This window comes from Teleopsis dalmanni, chromosome 2 (assembly GCF_002237135.1).
Source record: "Teleopsis dalmanni isolate 2A chromosome 2, ASM223713v2, whole genome shotgun sequence".
Classification (NCBI taxonomy): Eukaryota; Metazoa; Arthropoda; class Insecta; order Diptera; family Diopsidae; genus Teleopsis; species Teleopsis dalmanni.
Window position 1 is genome coordinate 153417264 of NC_051847.1, and position 25162 is coordinate 153442425.

The 25162-nt window shown below is 30.1% G+C and overlaps 2 protein-coding genes and 2 long non-coding RNA genes across 4 annotated transcripts; 3 read left to right on the forward strand and 1 right to left on the reverse strand.

Moving 5' to 3' along the window:
* Nucleotides 1-491: 491 nt before the first annotated feature.
* LOC119675964 (DCN1-like protein) lies at nucleotides 492-1289 on the forward strand. Its single transcript, XM_038087182.1, has one exon. The coding sequence runs from the start codon at nucleotides 492-494 to the stop codon at nucleotides 1287-1289; it is 798 nt and encodes a 265-aa protein (XP_037943110.1).
* Nucleotides 1290-9699: 8410 nt separating this feature from the next.
* Nucleotides 9700-10415, forward strand: LOC119686099. Its single transcript, XR_005252875.1, has 3 exons — nucleotides 9700-9728; nucleotides 9881-10042; nucleotides 10097-10415. It is a non-coding gene; the product is annotated as an uncharacterized LOC119686099 (long non-coding RNA).
* A 112-nt stretch (nucleotides 10416-10527) lies between these two features.
* On the forward strand, nucleotides 10528-21711 carry LOC119682124. Its single transcript, XR_005252561.1, has 7 exons — nucleotides 10528-10940; nucleotides 11035-11300; nucleotides 11504-11600; nucleotides 18724-18989; nucleotides 19069-21326; nucleotides 21394-21498; nucleotides 21564-21711. It is a non-coding gene; the product is annotated as an uncharacterized LOC119682124 (long non-coding RNA).
* A 1051-nt stretch (nucleotides 21712-22762) lies between these two features.
* On the reverse strand, nucleotides 22763-23879 carry LOC119682991 (general transcription factor IIF subunit 2-like). The gene is made up of 2 exons (XM_038096580.1): nucleotides 23260-23879; nucleotides 22763-23191 (listed from the first exon to the last, which is right to left on the reverse strand). Exons 1-2 carry the CDS (start codon nucleotides 23764-23766, stop codon nucleotides 22895-22897), a joined length of 804 nt encoding a protein of 267 aa, XP_037952508.1. The 5' UTR covers nucleotides 23767-23879; the 3' UTR covers nucleotides 22763-22894.
* Nucleotides 23880-25162: the final 1283 nt, after the last annotated feature.

Here is a 25162-nt window from a genome sequence, read left to right on the forward strand (position 1 = left end):
GCAATTGCTTTTCTTGTCAGATATCCCATCAATCACAAGGTTTTTAGTCCTGAGCCACAAAAAGAAAAATATAGAATAATAAAAGAAAAAGAAAAACTTATATAAATTTATTTATTATTTAACAGCTGTATGGTCAGCCAAAAATTCAATTAATTTAAATATTATAAAAAAATAAAAATTTTTGTTGTTGTATTTCACTACTGTTCGAAAAAACCTCTTTATTTAATTTAGGAATTAAAGATAGGAGACATATATTAAAAAAATTTTCTGAATAAATTTTTATTTTTAATTTGTTCCAATATTCACTAATCATTTAACGTTGAAATACTTGAAGTTGAAACACTGGTCATGACAGTTCATATTCTTAAACAAAGTAACAACGTTGATTAAAAACTTTTAACCTACAAATTGAAATTCTAGTTTTACATATTATTGAATAGAATTCTGTTTCGGTCTCTTTTGTCGGAAAAAATTAAGAAAATTTTATAAAAATGTACCGTTTACAAAACAATCCACATCGCGATGAGTCTTTAGTGAAGATGTTTATTTCACAAACCAAAACCACTGCAGCAATCGCCAATGATTGCTTGCGACATAATGATTGGAATATTAAGGCAGCCGTTGTGGACTGGCACGAAAATCCTAATAAGTACGTCAGCAAGGTAATGCAAGCCAATATAAATAAGATGTACGTGGCTTACAAGGATAGTGGACCTGGTGCTGTTATTACTGATGATAATGTCCTGCGTTTGTTGGATGACCTAAAGCTTAGAGCAGATTCAATGGAAGTTCTGGTATTGGCTTGGATGTGTCGTGCACGTACACAATGCTGTTTTACAAAACAGGAATTCGTTAATGGTATGGCACGTCTAGAAGTCGAAAATATAGTGGCGCTCAGAAACAAACTCGGTATTGTTACTCGCGATATTTTTAACACCGACAAGTTCAAGGATTTCTATATTTTTGCATTTAAGTACGCAAAAGAGGAGGATTCCAAATACTTGGACATAAATAGCGCTATTGTATATTGGCATATAATTCTAAAGAAGGAGTTTCAATTGTTGAATGGCTGGTGTCAATATATAAAGGAACGTGATGTCAAGTGCATTAATCTAGATACTTGGAAATGTGTGTTAGATTTTGTTAAAGAAATTCATCCTACTTTGGATAATTACAGTATGGATGACGCCTGGCCAACTCTTATTGACGAATTTGTTTGCTGGTATCGAGAACATTTCCTTAGCCCTAAATCAGCTCAAAATGGAAAGCAGGATCCTTCACTAAATTAAATTCAAATAATTACAATTAAAATTCAAAACAATTGATTTCAATAAATTGCAAATGTATTTTGTCTACATTAATCTTTACAAAAAATATTTGTTATTACATTTTTTAAAATAAACTGACAAAACTAATAAATAAATAAACAACATTCACAAGTTAATCAATTAATGGATGGTGACAGATATATACTATATAAGAGTGTGTTGTGAAGCATCAAGCATCATAGTCAAAAATACAAGCAGGTAATTCTGAAATTTTAAAATAATTTCTAAAGTCTATTCAAATAACGTAGTTGTAGAAACATACGTCTTCAATATAATTTCAAATAAATATTTTTCTAATCCTTCAGCGCTACGTTAAGTGCTTGAAATATTTATCTTTCTCTATGTTATTCCATTTAATTGTCCGCCATTTTTTAAAGCTCAGCCGTAAACAAATTAAAATAATTTTTTTTCTACCATTTTTTTTCGTCTTCAAGTAGGAAAGAAAAACGGGAAAGAAAAATAAAACCAAATTTAAAATGGAGTTAAGAAGATTAGAGAATAAATTTTCTAAGGATTTGGATGGAAAATCTTTTCATGGTGAACATTTAATTAAAGTTCTGTCTTAATGTTTTATTTTCTTTTTTTACTAAAAACCATTTTTTTTAACTAAATTGTTTTTATTTTTATAATTAGAAAAATTTAGATCTGCATCTGGTTAGGCAAAAAAAAACTTAAACAATAGTTTCGCTTTTTTATTGCTATTTAAAAAAATATTTTTCACACGGAAAAAAAGTTATGCTTCAAAAGTTATATTATCCACGAGTGAGTAAGAATCCTTATGCTTAAGTTAGATGGTATAATTTTGCTTTAATAATTTATAGAGATTTTTTTTAGTTCCACAATTTGAAACTTCACAACCATTGCAAAAACTTATAGCAGAAAACGGTAATTACTATTCCAATCTTTTTTTTTGCCAATGGTCATCTACTTTTTAATAAAATAGCTACTCCTAAAGGGTTAAAGAGATACGATACAAAGTTAACCCTAAGATGCTAAAGATAAAAGTAAATATGATACACCATATATTAAACTTATATAAATAAATATTTATTTTTTGCATATAATAGTCTTAACAGTATAAATGTCTGTTTGTAGACAGTTCCGACTCAAAAATAATATAGTAAATAGTTATAGAGAGGTTTTTTCGAACAGTAGTGAAACACAACAACAAAAATTTTATTTTTTATATTATTTTAATTAATTGAATTTTTGGCTGCCCATACAGCTGTTTCGAGTATTGCCAAATACCCATCATCAGTGGTCTTGGAAATAATTCTTGTATTTAATTATTCGTAAATAATTATTTTCGAGACTGTAAGTACCAGGAATCCAGTAAATAGTTTCAGTAAAAATGTTAGTGAAAGGTTTATGTTAGTGAAACCCAATGTTTTTTGTGCAAGCCATTATTTACTAAAAGTCGGTAGGTAATAAACTAAGAGTGCTACATTGGGCTTTATCCCAGCCAACCGTCACATAAAATCAGGTGTCAATGCAAAACATAAAGCAGTATGGGAATAGATCCAAATATTGACGTTCACTGCAAATGAAATAAATATAATTTATGGATATGCATCTAGAAGCTCTCAAGTTTTTTACAATAAAGATGCTTCTTTCCAATTGGCGGAAACTGTCAATAAATGTAAGAATGACGTTAGGATATGTGGTGAACAAAACGGGGCTGTAGTTAAAGAGCAAATCGTCATATCTACTATGACTGCCATGAAGTCATGTATGTTAAATTTATGATATAAATTTATTAATGCTTTTCCAGTTCGCAAGAGAGTTTTAAACTTAGTCCAGCGGTTTACATCATTAAACAGAAGTCTTCGTAATATCCGCTTCAAAAGAACATTCGGTACTATCACACAAAAACGATAATGTGAGCAAATATACCTTCTACACGAGATTGGGAGTAATCTATAGTGCTGCTCCAACGAAAGCTAGAATTAAAGTAATTTTTGGTTTAATAATTTAAATCATTTTAATAATTCATTTAAAATTTAACTTCCATGGCTCTACTTCCAAAAATGGTCGGAGGTTTATTGATGTTGCTTTGGCGCAAACTATGGTAGTATGCAGTTTAGAATTTCCGTAGGCAAACATTTATAAGACTAAAGTGTTGTTCTTCGGATTAATCAATATGAAACCAGATAGATCATTTCGTGTTTAATGGAATACCCACTTCAAGTATACTAAATGTATATTCCTACTTTAAACATTGACACGGACCAATACACAGAGACAACAAAGGCACTAAGCAGTGATAACGAGATGATACCTTATCCTGTGATCTCTACCATTTCGTTATGTTTATAATCGTGCACAGAACAAGTGTTCGTCGTAATAGCATAATATTTTCCAAATGTTTTCGGTTGTGAAATTTTGATATATGCGTCACTCAGATATCGAACTGTTAACTATATGTTTGAAGCTATGAACAATTTTATCTATTTTGGTATTGTAGTAACGATCAAACCTTGAACTCATTATCAGTAGTTGCTACTATGGCGTCAATATAGAATTGAGAAGTACAGTTGCCGTATTTCTGTATGGCATGAAGGTATGGACAATATCACAGAATAATAAAATAACACTTGGTGTATTCTAATACTATTCTAATAGACTTCTACGAGCTAGCGATATCACCGCATCAGAATGTACCACAAGCTGAATAAAATTAAACTTGACGTTGACATTGTTCACAGAATTAACATCCAGTTGCCTTAATGGTTGGGATTACTTTCTGAGAATGATAACGATGCTCCAGTAAAAAAGGTGTTTAAGCAAGAAGACGAAGGTGAGGCGTGTCTCCTGTAAAGTGATCAGATTGGAAATACTAACCGCGCTTAATGTACGAAACTGGAAAACATCTGCAGATGGCAGAGGCTTCTGAAAAAGAGGGATGTATGAACCCGAAATCCTACAACAGGTTCCTATGATCAATTAAGTAGGAAAAATTATATTTAAATCTAACATCGGAGAAGTTAACTTTAAATCACTTGAATCAGACTTCGATATAAAGTACAGTTATTGTTTAAAAAAAATTTTCGTAAGAAACTCAGATCATCATTTTATTTTTTTCACAGTACTTAAAAGCATTGTTTGAGTTTATGAAAGTTTCTCGGAAAGTTGTCGGTAAGGTGGAATATGATGAGCCGATTTCAACGAGAATGTTATTATGGATGTTGCATATTATATTTTGTCTTTTCTCAGTAGTGTAGACAAAGTCGCATGCTGATATCACTCTTTTATGCCGTACCTGTGAAGATCTCAAATCTAGGACAAAAAAACTGCCACTACTCGTACGCATAGAAGAAGTTACATTCTTTGATTATATTCAATATACTGTGCCAAATTTGTACTATACGGTGATAAGATTTAATAATGTTGTCAACTAGATCAACTTTATTGACACTATCTAAATGACGGTCGAGATTATTTTGCTGAATTAAAATTTTTTTTTGTTATTTATTTTTCTTTAAACACTAAATAATTATATTCAGATGCATAAATATATATAAAATAATGTGTTGACTTGTGAGTTTAATATAAACATCCTCTGGCAACTATAAAAGTCAAATATTTTTGTTTTTATTTCGAAAAAAGCTTTTATTTATTTCTCATATCGTCCTTTTTTTTCCTGCGGTGTTTTCACAAGGGTCAACCCTGCTTTCTTTTGATTAAGTTGTTATTTCAACTGTTAAAACTTCTAAACATAGTCGTTTTCTTGTGTTTTTATATCCTTTTTGCATTGCCTCTTCTCTCCTTAGGGATATGGTTAAGTTGATAAATTTGTGTTGAAAGTGGGATTTAAATCTGTCCCCTAGGGTTGTCAAACCAAATTGATAAATTGCGTTTGATTCATCAAACGTCTAGTCTTTTTTTTTCTGTTTCTGTAGCATTTTCTTCTAAAAAAGAAGAAAATTAATTCCATTAATGTCACACAAAAAATAATAAGAAAATTAACCACAAATAGTAAAAAACTGTTTCTAATTCGTAGTAAATAGCGAAACTTCCATGGTACGAAGCAATCTAAGAAAACTATTTTTTTTGTTTTGAAGAAATGTTTTTACTAATGCCTAACATTATTCTTACTCAATCTAAATCCGCCGAAATTCATATTTCTTAACTTTAATCTAAAATAAACGAATGCAATTTATGTTTTATTCGATTTTTGTATACAACAATTTTGGAAGAAATTTTATATGTTTTCGTTCCACAAAACGTTCGCGAGTGCAACGTTTCGCAAATTAAATCAAGTCAAAAATCTATGTTAAGCAGGGTTTTCCCCTTAGGCGGCAATATAAAGGATATGTGCAGGATTCCGCCAGTTTTGTATGACCTCGTTTCTTTAATTTTGCTGGCTTTATTTTTTCATAGCTTCAAATTGCAAAACAAAAATTTTTATTAAAATGTATTGTGCCAAGTTAAGGGAGAACATGCTCGCATGCGAACGGTTGCAGTGTTGGCAATCGTAAAAATACATTTTTCCAAGCCGTTGCACTTAGCGATTTCATTTTTATGAAATTTTCAATTTCAGCTTCGTGGATACAAGCTCTGCGCTCGCACACAATGTGAATGCGCTTATTTCTTTGTGTTCCGATTTGGTCAACTGCACTGAACTGTGCCGAAAGATTTGATATTACAGAAATTAAAACGGAAATTTAATTTTCTGGGTTTAAAAAGTTGCCGAATTTATGTTATCATCAACGTTTGTTGCTTCAAACTGTGTTGTGCCAAATTTCGTTGTGATTTGTTTTTGTGTATTACACGGAAATAAGATTTCATAATTCATGAGCACATACATTTTCTGTTATCAATGACAATAAATGCTTCTAGCATCAGAAATATATGGTACAATATAAATCAGCACACATAAATCTTTGTAAGTCTTTACTGAAATAAATTATGTATGAGCGAGTACAGATAGTTTAAGATTATGGAAAAATATTACATATTGAAAATAAAATCATCACAAATTTTATTTTATTCAATAAAAGGCCTTTTCTTTTGTAAACATATCACAAAAGAACAACTGCTGATTATAAAAATAACATATCAGACAACAACAAAGCTGGTTTATTTAGACCAACGTTTTTGAAATTGCTTAACTAATAAGCAGCTTAAATCGCATGGTTGCCAAGACTAAAAAATGCGTCTATTGTGAACGATTCTTGGAAGCAGTAAAAATTCGTCTATTGTGAACGATTCTTAGAAGCAGCTCAAATCGCATGGTTGCCAAGACTAAAAATTCGTCTATTGTGAACGATTCTTAGAAGCAGCTCAAATCGCATGGTTGCCAAGATTAAAAATTCGTCTATAATGAACGATTCTTAGAAGCAGCTCAAATCGCATGGTTGCCAAGACTAAAAATTCGTCTATTGTGAACGATTCTTGGAAGTACATACGAAATTTCCAGTGAAATGGCAACGAATGAATTCTTTAATTCTTCGTATTTTGTGTCGTCATTGTTCGCAACAAATATGTTATTTATTGTTTTACTGTGAGAAAGCTTAAAAATTTAACTTTAAATTTAATTACGTTTTTTGTATATATAAGTAGAACAATAGCAACTTTTGTCCAAAGTTGCTATTGAAAATACTGCTTATTTTATTTGTTCTTTTGTGACATGCTTATAAAAGAAAAGGACTAATTTTATATTTCCTAAGTAGTTATTTAAGTGGTTCTTGCTATTTCAACAAATGTTAAGTATTTGAAACTGATCAGTATTTGACAAGTATTTATTTGTACATTAGTTTTATTCAATAGATTAACTATTCCTAAAACGTTATTTATTATATCAAAATTCAGAAAAACATTTTTATTTTATTATTAACTCCTATTACTGGTGTGACTTGGTAATGAGTAATGTCAATTGTGCAGATCCAGAGTCGGTATACTTAGTGTGTAAAAGTTTTTATTGTTTTTACAACTCTCATTCTTAAATTTTTCATTTAGCATTGCTATTCGCATTAAATGATTCTTATAAATCTTTCTAACACGATTTTATAAGGTGTCTGTACGAATTATGGTCTCTACACACTCAGACAATCTGACACTCTTATCGCATTCTATATAATTTGGAGATTTGTGATAAAGCGTAGCAACATGTCGAACCAAGGGATGGAATATAATGAAATGCTATACATTGTGACCGAAAAGTTTCCTTTGCGTTTTAAATAAAACGCAAAATTCTTAATCTTCATCAATATTTATTTTATCTCCTTCAAAATATGCTCCATTAAGAAGCGGATACACAAATCCCAACGTTTCTTCCCAATCATCAAAAACATTTTTTTATAGGCGCTTTCCGGTATGGCTTTGAGTTCCCTCTGCGAATTCTGTTTTACGTCTTCTATGGATTCAAAACGCGTTCCTCTGAGTGGTAATTTGAGGTTGGGAAACAGGAAAAAGTCACACGGTGCAAGATCAGGTGAATACGGTGGCTGTTCGATGGTATTTATTGAATGTTTGGCCTTAAAATCGTTGATAATGTTGAACAAATTGAGGTGAATCGGAACAAGCCGGGCGTTGACACGTCGCATACACAAATTGTCCACCAAAATCAAACGAGCCATCTCACGACCGATGCCTAGCTCTCGTGCTATCTCTCTAACACTCACATGAGGATTTTTGAACACGATTTCCTTTGCCTTTTCAATGTTTTCGTCGGTGGTAGAGGTCGAAGGTCGTCCAGAACGCGGCATGTCTTCGACGGTCGTACGACAGTCCTGAAAGGCTTTGTACCACTCATAAACTTGAGTTTTCGATAAAACTGATTCCCCATAAGCCTTTTGTAGCATTCGCAACGATTCTGCACACGAAATTTCGTTCGAAAAACAAAATTTGATGCAAACTCTTTGTTCAATATTTTTTTCCATTGTTTTTTTTCGCAACGCACTACTGAGGTGAACTGGTTTCAACAGCTGCCGTAAACGAACTGTCTGACAGATCGCGCTCATTTTTGGCATAGTAATTAAGGACAGTGCTGCCAAACTACATAAACTTAAAATATCGAAAAATATACAGCGCGCGAATTTTAAATGAGAATTTCCGAAAACTTTTCGGTCACAATGTATGATGTGATGCTCTATTTTCTTTCTATTCACGATCGGCAATCTAATAATTAGTCATAAAACTTTCTATTATGACCACTATTCCTCTTTCTTCTCGAATTTTCTGTCAATATTTATATGACTCGTCCTTTAATCTAATTTTGGCGTAGGATGGTACTAGATTGTAATAATATGGTACACTTTTAAATTTCTGTGAATATATGTATTATGAACTTAATTTGATGGTTTACATTTTGCCATGAAGTTTCTACAACTATATATAAAAACCTATAGTTAATGTATTTCGAGTATTGAAATTTTCAAACGTTCACACTCGTTGATGGTTCGTTGTTCCATATAACATGGCTTCAAAGTAGTTTAGAAATTGAAAATATTCAGAAATTTTTAACTTCATCTCTCTCACTTAGGATTAAAATCTATACTTTAAGTTGTAGCTATGTTACCAAGGACGTACATTATAACGGCAATATTTTTATGTATGTATTCGATTTATTTATATATGGATATCAGGAAATTCGAAGCGTATTGGATTCCCTGGTATCCTTTGAAAATCTCTACACAATTTGCTTCGTCTGTATGGCATAAATATAAAATAAATTATGATAATTAATAACATTTTAAATATATTAGGAAATTTTTTGATACGATAAATAATATATGATAAATTCAACATTGATATTGTAATAAACATTTATATTTTTTGCTGTTTAAATAATTGTACTTATCTTTGTATATCATATATGTAGTGATATGTACCATTTTTCAAACTAAATCCATATATAAATATAGTAAAGAGGTTGGATAAGTATTTGTATAAATTATGTATTAGTAACAATAAATCGAATATGAAGTTGAAATTATTAAATTAGTTTCAATAATTATAAAAATATATATATTAAATACATTCAAATTAGTATTTTAATTATTTAGTTTTTAGAAGTTTGTAGATTTTATGTACGTCTCAACCTGTACGACATGCAATCCCTATGCCTTAGCCTCAATATGTAAAAGCCAAAGGCACAACTTTTATTTCAATTCAGACTATCGTACATATGTCTTCCAAACTTCGATAACTGATGTATCAACTGTACTTAAGTATCAACGTTGTTATTCTTCAGCATTAATACTTCATTGTAAAAATTGGAAAACCGCTACACTGTAAGCGCAATCACTCTAATAAAATAAATACATTTTTATATTATTATAAAAAATCGCATATTTTAGTAAGCTAGGATAAATTTTGTAAAATATTTTGAAGAAACTTATTTTTTGAATTTTTTTTTTCTGAACAGAACAAGAAATAAAAAAAATTATCTACATTACGGTAAGCCATTTTTTTTTCAATAAAATTATTTTACACATACCTTTGTTATATTTAATTATTTAATTTTAAATAAAACAAATATAAAAGATTTTAAAATATAAAGTTAAAACTCATCACATTTCATAAATTTCATTTTAAACCTTTCATTTAAGGTGAAACAGTTCTGAAGACTTGTAAATATTTCTTATAATACATTCCGGAAACTCTATTTCTTAACGTTTTTTTCAAGGTTCGGAGATATTATTCTTAACTGCACTATAACTAGTGCAGCCATATTTTTCTCTTAGTCATACTTAATCGGAAAAAAATAAAAGGTTAGTGAATAAATATGTGCTTATTCTTTATAGTCAATAATAAAATTATTACAGTCAATTTACAGTCAATTATCACCAGTTAATAGGTGTTTAAGTCGGTAGAATATACTTTCAAAATTTTTATCAAAATTTATAACCATATTGTTCAAGAAATTTTAATACGTTGTCAAATAATTTTCTCAAGACCTATACGTTTCCTAGAAGGTTCCAAAACAATCGAAGAAATTAAGAAATTTGTAAAATTTCTGCAACTCTACATAAACGTTTTCTACTGGGTTCTATATATTGTTTGCTACAACACTACTCTCGTCCATAATTTGTAAATTAAGAAAAGTTTTGCTTAGTAAAACAAATACATAATACGTTTATTTCATTTATAATTAATTGGAAAGAAATAAAAGATAAGGTAAGTTAATAAGTTTTTTACACACTCAAAAATAAAAACGGTTATGCTGGTTATTTAACTTTTGTTTATATATGAAAAACAAATTCTTAAATAATTATTCTTAATAACAAGAAGAAGAATTCTCAGGAAGGTGAAGAAGTGCAAAGACCTCAAAAATACAACACATTCCGAGGCTATCTCTAGCAAACCATTTCAAAATATTTCAGAGACTTAAAAAGTTCATTACGTTCACGGGACTCTATCTGTACTTCTTGTGTAAGGTTCTGGAGATTTTCTTAATTGTGACAATACTATTTTCTTGTTTATATATGAAAAACAAATTTTCAAATAATTATTCTTAATAACAAGAAGAAGAATTCTCAGGAAGGTGAAGAAGTGCAAAGACCTCAAAAATACAACACATTCCGAGGATAGAGATAGCAAAGCATTTCAAAGTATTTCAGAGACTTAAAAAGTTCATTACGTTTACGGGACTCTGTCTGTACTTCTTGTGTAAGGTTCTGGAGCTTTTCTTAATTGTGACAATACTATTTTTTTGTTTACATATGAAAAACAAGTTTTTAAATAATTATTTTTAATTAATTAGGATTTTGTCCAAAAAGCTCTAAAGGTTTTAATACTACATTTCCGATATTGAGACATTTCAAACACTTATAAGAGCCATTACGTCCACGGAACTCTACTCGAACTTTCTCTGTGAGGTTTTAAAGAAATTTTTTTTGTTTGTGTCAACACTATTGCTGCCATAATTAATTAACAACCGAAAAATAATGAAAGTGAGAAAGGCTGCGTTTAGTACCTCCAACCAAATTTGCTTTAACTGCATTCAATTGAGGAAACGTAATATCTAAGGTAAGTTAAAAATAAATAAGAAAAATAAAATTTTAACTAATTAGTTTAAATAATATTAAAAAATATTTTGACAAAGAAAGAAAATTGTTTGGACAGGAAAACAAACTTTTTATATAATAATAATAACAATTTTGATCAAGAAACTCCATAGACTTGAAAAATACATTACATATCCGAAATTCTAACTCCAAATTTTCTTTTAGGTTCAAGACGTTCCATAGACTTAAGAACTTTATTGCGTTCACGGCAATCTAACTGTAAGATCTGAAGATATTAGTCTTAGCTATAACTGAAATAAAGGTAAATTAACACAGGTTTTACTTATTAAAAAAGTAATGCAATTTTATATATTATTAAAATATGTTTTATATACTAGTATTATTAATTAAATAACCTGTAGCATTGTTGTATAGTTGTTCAAAATTTGTTTTATTTTTCCAACACTTGAAGAATTTATTTTTAATATCATGTACCTCATGCATACCTAGTGCAGTTGTAATGCATTTTATTGCATTACAACATCTTTAAAGCTCAAATACTCTTTTATGAGTTTCAAACTTTCATATAAATTAATTTTTACTTTTCAAGACAGTTGCTAGTTGCTAGTTGCTAGCAACCAACCTGCCATTCTTAAGCTATATAAACAAATAAATAAACCCTAAAATGCTTTTTATATACGTAAACAGCTTTTGGCAAAACTCAGCATATGCAATAATACGAGTATACAAAATATGATATCAACACACTCATATATTTCGTCCTGTGAAAATGCTTTCAGGGTAAATGCATCTTTTGACAGAAAATCAAATTTGTGGCTCTTTTGTGTTGTTACTGCAACAGGAAAAGTTTGCAAAGTTTTCCACAACCACTTTCTCTTCACTTCGCTTCTTCCACTGCTTTCACCATTGGCTCACTTTTGATATTTTACGCATATAAATTGCAACAGCAACATATTAATACTGATAAACTTTAGTTAAACAATGTACTGCAATATACATACATACGTGTATATATATGGTGTACTATAAACTTAAAAGTTAGCACCATTACCCTCACATTACCATTTCCATTATGTTTTCCAAGACAACCAGATTACAAGTATCGAAAAGTATTAAGTTTCAGTGAAAGTTGAAGGTGTGTTTTGTGTAAGTTTACTGATAAATAGTGTGTTTGCTCGGCTGGTGCAAATGAATGCCAGTGCGGAAAATATGAGGGTTCATAGATAAGAGCGTAAAAGCGTTTAAGTTTTACTTTGGAATTGCTCTAGAAATAATAAATTAAGGAAAAATATAGAACAGAAAATTTATAAAAATTTTTATATATATATTATTTTCAAATACAAACGAAAAAGATTTGCTTAAAATGCAATTGGTTAGTGCCATATATTTACTTAATCACTTCATGCTATTTGTAATTGGGTCCTGGTTGTTAAGAGAATAAATACGTAGGGTATGTTCCTTTACTGCCAACATATCGAATAGAATGAATTTAGTTAGGTATTATTTATTATAAATTTAATAAATAAAATATTTGAAAAAAATAATACACAAAGAAATTTTTTTTATGTTTAATAAGTTTTCAATAACTTCAAAAATAGATATAGTCATCAAAATGGATCGATCACAAAATAAATAAAATATAATAACTGTTATAATATTATCATAGCATCGAGTTTAGATATTGATATAGAATGTAGAATAGAAAATGTAGTTATATTTCGACGACGAATATTTTGTTTAGGCTAATGAAGTACCATAGTACTTAAAGCACAGAAAACTTATATACAGATGTTTTGATGAAGAGCGTCCGGGTCGTCCAAAAGAAATCACAACTGAAAAAAACATTGAAAAAATCGACGATCCAAAAAATAAGTTGTGTAAAATAGCAGAGATGACAAATATATTATATAAACTTGTATCGAATATTTTACATGAATATTTGGGTATGAAAAAGCTTTCGGGAAGATGGGTGCTGCGTTTGCTTATAATTGACCAAAAATGACAACGACTTCATCATTCAAAACATTGTATGGAAATGTTTATGCACCATCTAGCTGACTGTGACCGTCGATTAGTGAGAATTAATAAAACATTGACCTATTACTTTACAACTAAGTGAAAATAACAAGCCAGAGAATAGGTAGAGCCTGGGAGTAGTGCTCATAAACGACCACGAACTTAATAATCGGTGGGAAAAGTTTTGGCTTCCGTATTTTGGGATTCAAGTGGAACAGTTTTCATTAACTATTTGGAAAAAGGAAAAACAATAACACCAGATTGATGTTGTATATTATTGGATCAATTGAGTGAGGAAATCAAGAAAAAACGAACACATTTGTCATATGTCAATGAAAATCATGGCAAAATTAAATGAATTACTGTACGTATTGCTTCTTCACCCACGTATTTTACATATTTGGCTCCCAGTGACTATTACCCGTTTCCAAACCTGAAAAGATGACTCCAGCGAAAAAGATTTGCATCAAATGATAAATTTGAATGGGAAAATGAGGTTTCCAAATATTGAAAGATCGATGGACTCGGAGTGTTGAACTTAAATAGAATTATATTAAACCATAAAATACAATTTTCGAAAAAAAACATGCGTTTTTATTTTAACTGATTAAATATTCTATAAATTGATATATAAAATGTTTTTGTTCATAAAGTTTCGGAAATAATATAGAATCAAAGTTGATTTTCTAAATTTTTAATTAATTGCGTTGAAGATAAATTTAGCAAAGTTTTTATCGTAAATTTTCTTATGTAAATATCTTATTATTTTGATCGATATGACATTTTTAGAGAAGCGAGAGATATAGATAATACTTTCGACTACAACCAAAGCAAAAGAAACAACTTCCAAGAACGGCCGGATCTACACTATTCGTCGCCAACGACGACCAAGTGCCGTTCGACACCTCCCAAAAACATTTTACAAGCGGGTTACAACTGGTTACAACGGGTTACAACAACAACAACAACTTCTTTCTGACTAAACTCATTGCCCAAAAGAAACGACTTTTGACTACAACGAAAGCAAAAGAAAGAGCTGGCGGATATACGTCCCGGAGCCAATCGAACCAAGTGCCGTTCGACACCTCCCAAAGCTACTTCACAAGTAGATCCCAACAACAACTACTTTCTGACCAAACTCATTGACGAATACTGGTATAGATATTATTTTTATTAAATTTTTTTTTACAAATATAATTCCCTGAATTAAAGATATGAATATTGTTGAAAGAAACAGATCACCTTAAAATGTTCATTGGCTGTAAAATTATTCTAAAAGAAAAAATTATAGAGCTATCCCTAGGTTGGAAGTTATTAGTGAAATACTAATCATCATCATCATCATTAGTTCCTTCCATTGGAGCATAGCACCTTAATTACTAGTGAATTACTAGTGATTTTGTGGAAAGATGCAATGGATGAACATATATTAAAATTTTGGCTTCCAACATTCTAATGGAACTTTAAAGCCTTCCAGAAGTTAGAAATAAAGAAATTTTCAGCAAAATACTTTTTAATTTACTCTTAAATAATATTCTGTGTGTTATTGGGCAGTAAGTATAGAGGTGCTGTAGTATCGTGATAGACATAATTGCCATGTTAGTTTCCTTTTTGCGTTGACATGCTCAAACTAATTAAATTCGAATATGTGGAGGAAGTCTAATACATTACCTCTAAAATTGTAATGTTAAAAAACAAAAATTGTAATTCAATTGATGTGGGTAGCTTTCTCACATCACGGCTTATATAGAACTTCTATTTGTGTTATTCGAAATGAGATTTGTTATGCTATAAGTCAGACATATATAATTTAACTAAATACTTTTAATAAAATTTGAAAAATACACTTTTGATGTAACATTAGCGAAGCGATTTATTTTTATCAGTAGTTTAATCTTGTTAGCTCAACTCAAGCGTTACCAATCCTAATTTGGCATTCATCAGCAGTGCAGAGGCATTTTCAAACATTTGCTGCAGTTCGCAACAAATTAACTATTCAATTTCCTGTTCAGCTTGAATCTATTGAATTTTAGGAGCTCAACGTGGCTTATCATGCCATAATAGACCATTTTACGGTGTGGCAAGCATTTATGTGCACAATAATCATACGACCACAAAAAAGCGTTCAACCCAGTCTTGTTGCCATCATCTCGCAATGAATCGGTTGCCATCAATTCGATAACAAGCAACAGCATCACAAATAAACAGAACGCCAGTTGAAATGCCAATGGAAGAGTGATACTTTTGTTGGGACTCATTTCGTTTTTCCATTTCCGTATCCAAAATGCTGCAGGCTCACAGGGAATTTGAAAGCATTTCGCAATGTTGCACAAAATGTTTTATTTGCGAAATACGAGCTGAAATGCATGTAGCGCTGAAATGCATGTGTTTACACTGCATTCGAAATGTATTCGCCATTATTATATACACAATGTCCGGGAGGGAGCTAATTTTCAAATGTCTTTTTTTATTATTACGCTATGGACTGAAAGATGACTACCAGCATTTTAAAATTTTTTTTCGCACGAAATAAATATGTATTTGAAAACACAAATATGGGAAAAGTGCAGTAGGAACTAATGAGATGAATTTGTTCCTATGTAGAGGTTTCTTAAAACCTTTACATTTCAAAAGGATTTACAGTCAAACTTCTATAACTCGAATTTTCTATAACTCGAACCAAAAACAGTGCACTAAGGTTTTAGAGAGCAAATTACATACAATTCTGCTTCCATAACTCGAACTTCTATAACTCGAAATTCTCTATAGCTGGAACAAAAATTTTGTTCCGTACCGATAGGAATATGTTGGAATGTGCATTCAATAAGTCGAATTTTTGTTTTATGTATAAATGCATTTTGCTGTTAGGCGAAGTCCCTTTTTCCAAACCAAATGTTTAATTTTTTCTTTTTCTTATGTTGCTTCTTTGTGCAAATGTTAGTCCCTGGCAGCGTGGTTTAAAGTAAATGAAATAACTTCTAATGCTATTCTTAAGGATTATATTGAACTTGACAATGAAATTTGTACATCAAGCTTTTCTACAGATAGATAGCTTTTCTACTATAGCTCTAAATTACTGGATCCTATTCTAAGTGCAACGGAAAGTGATGAGGGTGATAATGAGGGATCAAAGTCCGAAACCCTAATTTCTGAATATTTTACTTTACTATAACTTCTGTGCTTTATTTTATTGCAAATAAATAAATATCTTAAAACATGATTTTAGTTTCTTTCAAAAACAAAAAAAAATATTCTCTAACTCGAAGTGTCCATAAGTCGAACCTTTTCTTTGCAAAATTTAACTTTGATTTATGAAAGTTTGACTGTATAGTATTTTTAAAATAAGATTTTAATTTTTAATCTCGACTTGTTACGGGACACATATAATAAATATTGCTATATGCTAAGATTCTTTTTTTAAAAAGATTATTCAAAAATAAAATACACTAAAAATTTTACTATAGTTAGTTAAGACTGCTATAAAAGCTATTAGAAAAATTAATGAACGTAAACCATAGATAAGATATAATTATGAATACTACATGTGAAATTATAAGCAATAGTTTCACATTTTAACAGCGCATTGTTTGGTAACGGTAACAATTGCAGAATCTAAAGCATCGGGTATTAAAGAAATCCTGTCCCTATCGCATATCCCGTTTGTATGCAGCTCTCTCAAAAAGTCGAACAAAAGTTTTTGGAGTTAGTAGTTTTTACGATCTGAACTTTGTCGCTAATGTTGAAGCGAACTATTTCTTAAAATTCGCAAATGATACACACATCTTTTACACATATTATCGACTGCGTACCATCACTAGCTAGCTTTGAAGACTTTAATTTGATATAAAATATAAATATAAAATATATAATATAAAATGTTTGCGTGATACTAGAACTGCTTAACTACCTTCCTAATAATGTTAACATATATATCCTTATATAAAACCATTATTGAAATAATGTAATCAATAAATTTTCGCTCGATACTACGAGTACCGAATCGTTTTTTACCAAAAAGAAGGATTCGGACATTAATACCAGGCTTTTTATCAGGAATTTTGGAGTTCACTATTATAATCCAAAACTATGATGTCATGGTCATACCTACATGATCAATCACATTTAAGAACAGGTCATCATCACAAAGGCCTTTTTTTCATTGTAATATTATACTTCGGACACACTTTTAGATTGTGTGTTGGGGTGTGACGTGAAAACATGTCGTTTCGGTAATAGCTATTAAAGATAATACTGTTTATTAGGGCTTAAGAGCAGATATGGAAGACATAGTAGCCATTAATTTTAAGAAATAAGTAAGCAGATATCAAGTGCTTATGACTAAATCTGAGTTTTATATCCTAACTAATGACTTATAACAAGATTCACTATCTTTATTAAAGGAGGCTTTTCTTTTATTTCTTTGTCAAGGAAACCAATTTGGTTTAAGTAGTTGCTCTTTAATATCTTTATTACCAACTAATCGTTTGTTTGATTTAGAAACTTTTGCTAGCAAAATTATTAAAGACCGGATTAACTAAGCTAACTGCACTCCGGGTCTAAAGAGATGGACATGAATAGAAATAATTTAAAATAGTTTCCTTTTTTTCTGTTTCTGTTTCTCTGTTCAAGCTGTGACCAAATATGTAGTATTACCATTCTTGCCGCTGAAGCAATAAACCAATATCAATTTTTCTATTAATGCCTTTGTATTGTCTTTTAAGTAGTGAATTCGACGTCCAGCATTATAGGTGTCTGAGGGGTCACATTTAAATTCGGCAAATCACTGAAAATAGTTTATTTCAATAAAGCACGATTCTCCTAACACTTTTGAAACCATTTTTGGGATTGCCTTTTATTTCTTCCCATTAAAAAAAAGCAATAAAATATTTTAATAATTTCTAGAGTAATTAAATTTATTCAGGATAATTTTTCTGATACGTAAGAAAAACAAAAATGGAAAGGGGCTGCTCCTAATTTTGTTAATAGAGAAAAGGGAACTATTAAATAATTTTTTTGTTGAGATACTTTAATTATATCATTTTTAATAAACAGGATTATTGAAAATAATAAAATAATTGATATAAAATTAAAAATATTTAAAAAAAGCTTTAGAAGCTTATTATGATATTGAATTATTTTTTTTAATAAGTAATGAAATAAATGCTAATAGATCGTTGTTTTGAAATACCAAAAGTACCGCCAACTAAATATCTGTTTCTCAATAATTACTAGGTAAAATATAATGAAATTTTAACGTATCGCTCGAAGACCAAATTTTTTATATATTACATATGCACTTTAAATTAGTGAATGTGGCTGATAGGCTAGTAACACACTCAACGATGTCTTAATTTTTTTTTTTTAGCGTTTATTCTTAAATGATTCCAGTCTGAATCATTATGTTTTAGATTTCAGTACTCTCGTCTAATCTCTGAAAGTATGGAGGAATCTGCAAATATCAACCAAGTAATCTATTTGAAATGCTATAAATATGTCAATAAACCGTCAACTATGAAAAATAAGCTATACCCGTATATGTATCGCAGAGATAAGTCGTTAGAAGCTGCAAGGAGAGTTATGGTTCCAGTTAATTCTCCTATCATAGTCGGTAATAACGAAAAAAATAAGTGTAGCGGAAAGGAAAGTCAAGAAATACAGAAAGATAATGCCAAAGGTAAAGAAATATTTAATAATTAAATTTTGAATTTAAATTTAAATTAAAAAAAAAAATGTGTTTCATTCTAACGATTAAGAAGTCGTTGTGCCTTTAGCCAGTCAAAATAAGCAAGAAGAATTAAGATCAAAAATATCAAAAGAGGTAAAAAGAATTAATGAATCTGCTGTGAAGAAGCCATCGATATTCAAGCCGAAAAGATATCCGGTAATGTACAAAGGAAGAAAGCCAATCAAGGACACTATAATCCAGCTTGAATAAGAAAGCCCATCTTAAACAAAAATAGTGTACAAGGTCTATCAATACTAAAACAATTCATCTTTAAATATCTGCTGACATTTTTCAACTTAAAATTGTTATTACTCCACAAATCTAATTAATCAGATTAAAAAATGTGTAGGTTTAATAGAATAAGTATTAAAAGGAGTCTATCACTCAAGTATTAAGACGTATATCTTCAACAAACCCAAATTTGACTGCAGTTGTATACAAACGAGGTTTGCAACATATCGAGTATATTAAAACAGTGTAACATTACATTGAGTAATAAAGCAAACATCATCAAAATATTATAGGTATATAATAAATATCAAGCTTTAAAAATCAGAGTTACAAACTTTGCCGAAGCCGAAAACCATTGTGCATAACGGTTTATCTACGAGTAGAAGTGTTTCGATGTTAAATTAAACCAGCTATTAAGAAAAAAGATATTGGCCACTGACTTTGTGAATCATTATTGCGACTGATATGGGTTATTTGGACACTCAAAAGACAGATATTATCTTGCTTACAGATACACAGACACATGGACACGATATTTTGTTACAAATACAATATTTGCATTGCAATATACAACACATATTAACATATTAAATAATATAACAAGAATTCTGACAACGACATTGTCTGGATATCAACATCTCTAAATGCCATATCAATTTATTCTTAATGATAACTGACCTCTACTGAATAACGTAGATACTATTAGCAGTTTTCTAAAGTATACAGCAGTCTACGAACTTCCACGTGTTAGTATATCGAGAATTTTAACAAGATCCATTGCAGTTTCTTAATATGTCCGGTTACCAAAATATTCTCAACACAATATCGAAGGCAAGGAGTGCATTTTTCTTCCTGTAGAGTAGATGCAACTGCTGCTCGTTTTGCGAAAAAATTGAGTTATCCAAATATTCAAACCATAACCTCCACCTACTGCAGCTCATCTTCTACGAAAACCTTAAGAAACACAAGTATTCAAACCATAACGCTCAGCTATTGCAGCTCGTCTTGTGCGAAAACCTAAAATAAACTTTTTTCGATTTCATATTGAAAATATTTCTAAACCCATCTATGTCATAATGAAATACTTGAAAAATGTAATACATGCTACTATAATGGAAGACTCATGTTCATGTGTGTTCTAAAATTTTATTATTTATTCACTAAACAATATCAGCAGCGAAATATATTGTAAATATCATAAAGATGTTTCACTTGTTAACCGTGACCGTACTAGAGAGATTGTGTGTTCTGTGTGTGGACTAATTCTTGATCGAATAATTGATGTTGGCTATGAGTGATGGTTATGTTTTAAAAATGGGCCAATATAAGCAAAAAATCTGCGGTAATTGCTTTGGCATCCCTTGGCTTAATATAGGAAATCGAACGAACCTTAATGTGCTCTTCCTACAACTTCTTCGTTAAGCCAAATTTAATCCAATAGGTATTATACGATTATAATGGACGATTATAAAGTTATGTGCGGTCGCATATTACAGCGTATGGAAAGGGAGTTCGGATTAATTTAACCCAAATAATTCTCGACCGAGAAAGATAAGTATATTAAACACCAACCTTTAAGAACTGTTTAAATTGTGTGATAAATGTGTTAATTGATCAACTTACAGACATACTTTTGGAATTACTTTAAATGATGTATTGAAGGTTTCTTTTTTAAGAATATGTGCTATTGATTTCTTCTGCAATATATCGTTGAGCTTTACAGAATTATTTTATTTTCATATAAGAATTGTTTAAAAGAAATATGTTATCGGTATTTATGTTAACAGTATATAATATGTGAGTATAAATTTCAGATTCATGAACTGCACTAAATACATTATTCAATTTGAACTAAATCAGCAGCGTGCTTACTAATACATTGTCGTCAAGAAGGCGCATGGCATTCTTTTAAAGAAATTCCTATTGTGCTCTTTCTAATATGAATGATGGATATTGGACCTTCCTATAAGAAAATTACAGGACTCCTAGAGTACAGCGTTGACTGTGTTACCAATTGTTATCAATGAATATTTTCTAGCAGGCTTTTGCGCAAATGTGGGTATATTTTCAATCGCATATAATATTAAACTGTTAAGTATATTCAATTTATTTAAATCCAAAGAGGTTTGACCGATATGATGAAAAGTACTGCAATCAATATATCAAGACAAGAGAATGAAATGCGAAATGCGATCAATAAATCTCCAATAATTGATAATAATGTCAGGTAATAATCACATTATACTTAAAATGCAATATTATTATATTTAGTTACTAATTGTACAATTTTAGATTACCAGTATTAGCTCAAGCCAAAAAATAGTAGCAATGCGGCAGATGTGAGTGAAGTAATCATTAGAGAGACTAAAAACGCTCTGATGTCTAAATATTATGAGTTAAACTGCAAATTCGTGCCAAAATAATATATATTAAGAGGATATTTATTTCATAGACTAATGTTTTATTTTCATATATTTGTTTCAAGAGAAATAAATTTGTAATATTTGAACTAATCTAGTAAAACACTGTATCATTAAGCAAAAGAAGTTTAATAAACAAATCCATACCAGAGGGTAAGCTTAGATCATGTATATAAGTACATAGTATAAAACTATGTTTCCACAATAGAGATATGAATATTAAACTAAGATAGGTAACGAGGTCTCCTGAAGTCAAATATGTGCACAGATTATAATGCATCCATCCATCGACGTTCAAAAAAACGAGAATCGGTTACTAATTGAATACGCTGCGAACTATTATTATTGGGTATGGACTCCATACTATGGAGTAACTCTAATGAAAATGAATGTGGAGTTACTTTTTAAATTTGTTTTAAGAAATTATCTATAATGATGATGATGCATGACGCTCCAATTATGACCCTGATTAGATGATTAAATTTATATTAACATGTACATGTGCAATATAAGACAATTATATTCACCTACTTATATAAAAAATTTGGTTTTTGCAAAATAAATGGTTAAGACTATAAACTTTTATGACGGCATGGTGGATGAAAACAGCTTTTATATTAACACTTTACGCAGAACATAACAAAAATAAAAACATCATTTCAGGACTCTTCTTGTAACTAACAAACCCTCAAAACAGCTGTGTAGATCTGCTTAAAACATCTTAAAAAACCCGATATGATAAAGTCTTCATTAAGTTTCTGTTTAAATATTATCATGGAATATATAATCAAAGTAAACTGAAAGTATGTTCCACTTTATTGAACACGAACTAGAGTTGCAGAGCAAATAGAGTTCTGCACCCTACATAGGGTATTCGGAAAATTTTGCACATGAGTTGCATACTCATATCAGAAATAGTGATATCAGAAATAGTGCTACAAAAAGAAATTTAAAAAATAAAACTATTTGTAATTAAATAATAATTAGTGATATTTTTTTATTGGGCGATTTAAGGTGGCTGTAAAAATGGAGAAAAACAAGTATGACATAGTAATGAAATGTTTTCTTTGCTTTTAAATATTTTATTATCAATCTAAGCTTAACTAGATTAAATTTTCAAGATCTTTAGATTACAACAATAAAAAAATGGCTGATTAAATTTAATCACAGTTCTGTTAGCTTAGTCAAAAAAAAAAATTAGTGCTATTCTGATTCACTGTCCGCGTTAGACTGTTCATCTTTCTCTTTCTCATCGGACTTGTAATGACAATACCCTTTCTTAAGTTCCCACATCTTCTTATGTGGATTTTTCATGTTATAATTACAAATTTCCTTAAGTATTTCTTTTAAATATGCTATAGGTTGCTTCGTGATCTTCACTAAGTCCTTAATGTGATAGTATTGATGCTTTTCGAATGCATTGAAGAGTAAACCCATTACAAAATTTTTATCGTCACGTGCCTTTTTACCTTCAGCTTTCTTACGATTGCGGTACTCAATCTGTAATAAAAATATTTTAATAAATGATCAGTATTTTCTAATAATCATGTTTATATAAAATTACTGACGTTGTGGGCATGATCCGTAACGGGCTTGTACTGTGGCACAACTTTATCTAAAAGGTAAACTGTTCGACGTGATTCAGATGCCTTTTGTACTGCCTCCCGTTTAAATGCTACATAAGAATCGTTAATTTGTGGTTTACAATCTATTTTTTTTACTATGCACCCCTCCATAGATATTTTTTCAGATCCACTTGATAACTGTTCACTTGCTTCGGTCGAAAAAACGCCATATGTTTGGTCGTTTACATTTGATACCTGAAGTGTATATTCAGTTGGTATTTTTCCTTCCGGTTTCAGTTCTACCACTTCAGGTGGTAGTGACAACTCGAATATTGGTTTTTGTCCAGGCGTTTTTATTACCGTGAGTTTCCCAGCATTTATATCGGATGGCGCTGACTCCCATTTCTGTGCTACATATTTTGGAACTTTAACCACCACTGCTCGATTTTGAGCATTCGTGAGATTCATGTGTTCCAAATTTTTGCCAGCTTTTTTCTTGTCTTTGTCCATATTTATGAATTGAGTTTGATAGATTTATAAGGGGGATTAGTTAAATTTCACAATTGACAAGTGTATATTTGGCAGTGTTGTAAAACGTGTTTGTTACTCTAATATACGCTGAAACAAAGAATATACGATTGGGAAATATGTTGTATATTGGAGGATTAATTAATTTCAAAAGTAAATTTTTTATAAAACACTTTTTATTTTAAAACCCATACAGAAATATGTCAATAAAATTTGATTGTAGAGAGATAGTAGATATATCAGGTTTATTCTACGAGTTACTTAAAGTAAAAATCAGGTTAAATACAAAAATTGGACTAATTGTGCCAAAGCAATCACTTGACTTGTTCTATCTTATAGAACTGTTTTAAAGCAAGACAGTTAAAAAACACAAACAATACAAGTTCAATCTGATCACTAAATGCTTCGCACACAAACAAATGCAATGCAATTACTTAACGTTTCAATAGAATCTTACATTTTCTCCCTATTTTAACTTCGTCCATGAGATAGAATTGGTCAGACTATTTCCTATACCAATTTAGTCCTATATTTATGGAAAATATAATCATAGTGGAAAAACCAAATGGATTGTTGCATTTATTTGGGATTTAATACTGTTATGTTCGCATTTATACACAAAGGAAAAGCGGGAAAACGTTTATCCGATGACACATAGAATGTTCCCTGGGAACGTAATGCAATGAAGAAGAAGATAATCTACCATACAATATAATAATTGATTACTAAAGTAGCCAATTACAAGCTGTTTTTGTGGTGAAGTGAATGTTCATTGTTAACAATTTTATTAATAGGCGCATCAAGGTTATTGGATATAGCAGTTAACTCGTCTTCAGATAGAAATGGCACAACAATGTCATCATTTAGACAGCAAATGTTGTATTAATTTTTAAGAATTTATTTCAATTATCAGACGTATTTTATATTTTACTTATATAAGCTGAATTTTAGTTGTTTTTTTTTTTTGTTGAAACGATACGGATCACATGTGAAAGTAATTGACAAGGCATCTCAATCTTGTCAGCTGTGTTTATTTACAAAATTTTGTTTTGATTAGTGTGAATAATTTTGGCGCTAAAAGAATAATTTTAAAAATTTTAAATACAAAAAATAAAAAATATAAAAAAATACGAAAACTGCTGAAATTTACGAATTATTAAACGTAAGTTATTGTTCATTATTTCCTTTAAAACTTAACTTAAACTCTGTAGCAAATAATAGTAATAATTTTTTAGATTTTAATAGAATCATCGAGCGATAGTGAAAGTGACTCTTTCACTCTCTTTTTAAACTCTAATTAAAGTGTATTAAGCTCAGGGGATGAAGTACATCAGCATAAAAATATTGGCAATTTTGTAATTTAAATTTGGTTAATATC